The 264-nt window shown below is 47.0% G+C and overlaps 1 protein-coding gene across 1 annotated transcript in view; it reads right to left on the bottom strand.

Moving 5' to 3' along the window:
- LOC116703241 (uncharacterized) overlaps positions 1 to 264 on the bottom strand; it is a 3,754-nt gene that overhangs the window by 573 nt on the left and 2,917 nt on the right. The window contains 1 exon segment of the mRNA XM_032537879.1: positions 1 to 264. This exon segment is cut by the window's right edge and continues 454 nt beyond it. Within this exon segment, the coding sequence (XP_032393770.1) occupies positions 1 to 264 (264 nt within the window).

Genomic DNA, 264 nt, shown 5'->3' with positions numbered 1-264 from the left:
TGCCTGTCCGATATCTGGGATATCTGCTGCCACCCTGGGCACGTTACGTAATGCTTTTACTTCCTGCACTGCCACTTTGCCAGCACTTGCAATCAGATCTTCACTTTTTAACATCTTAACAGCGGAGGCAGTATCAACGAGTGAATCAATGCTCTTTCCTATAGCACCACCTTTATAAAGCACCTTGCTAAGTCCCACAACCACGTCTATTGGGCTTGTTTCCTCTTTGATCTCAACCTTCAGACAATCCTGCAGACCCTGCAC

Source organism: Etheostoma spectabile, chromosome 15, assembly GCF_008692095.1.
Source record: "Etheostoma spectabile isolate EspeVRDwgs_2016 chromosome 15, UIUC_Espe_1.0, whole genome shotgun sequence".
In the NCBI taxonomy this organism is placed as follows: Eukaryota; Metazoa; Chordata; class Actinopteri; order Perciformes; family Percidae; genus Etheostoma; species Etheostoma spectabile.
The sequence above is the reverse complement of the archived record's forward strand: the minus strand, read 5'-3'. Positions and strand labels throughout refer to the sequence as shown.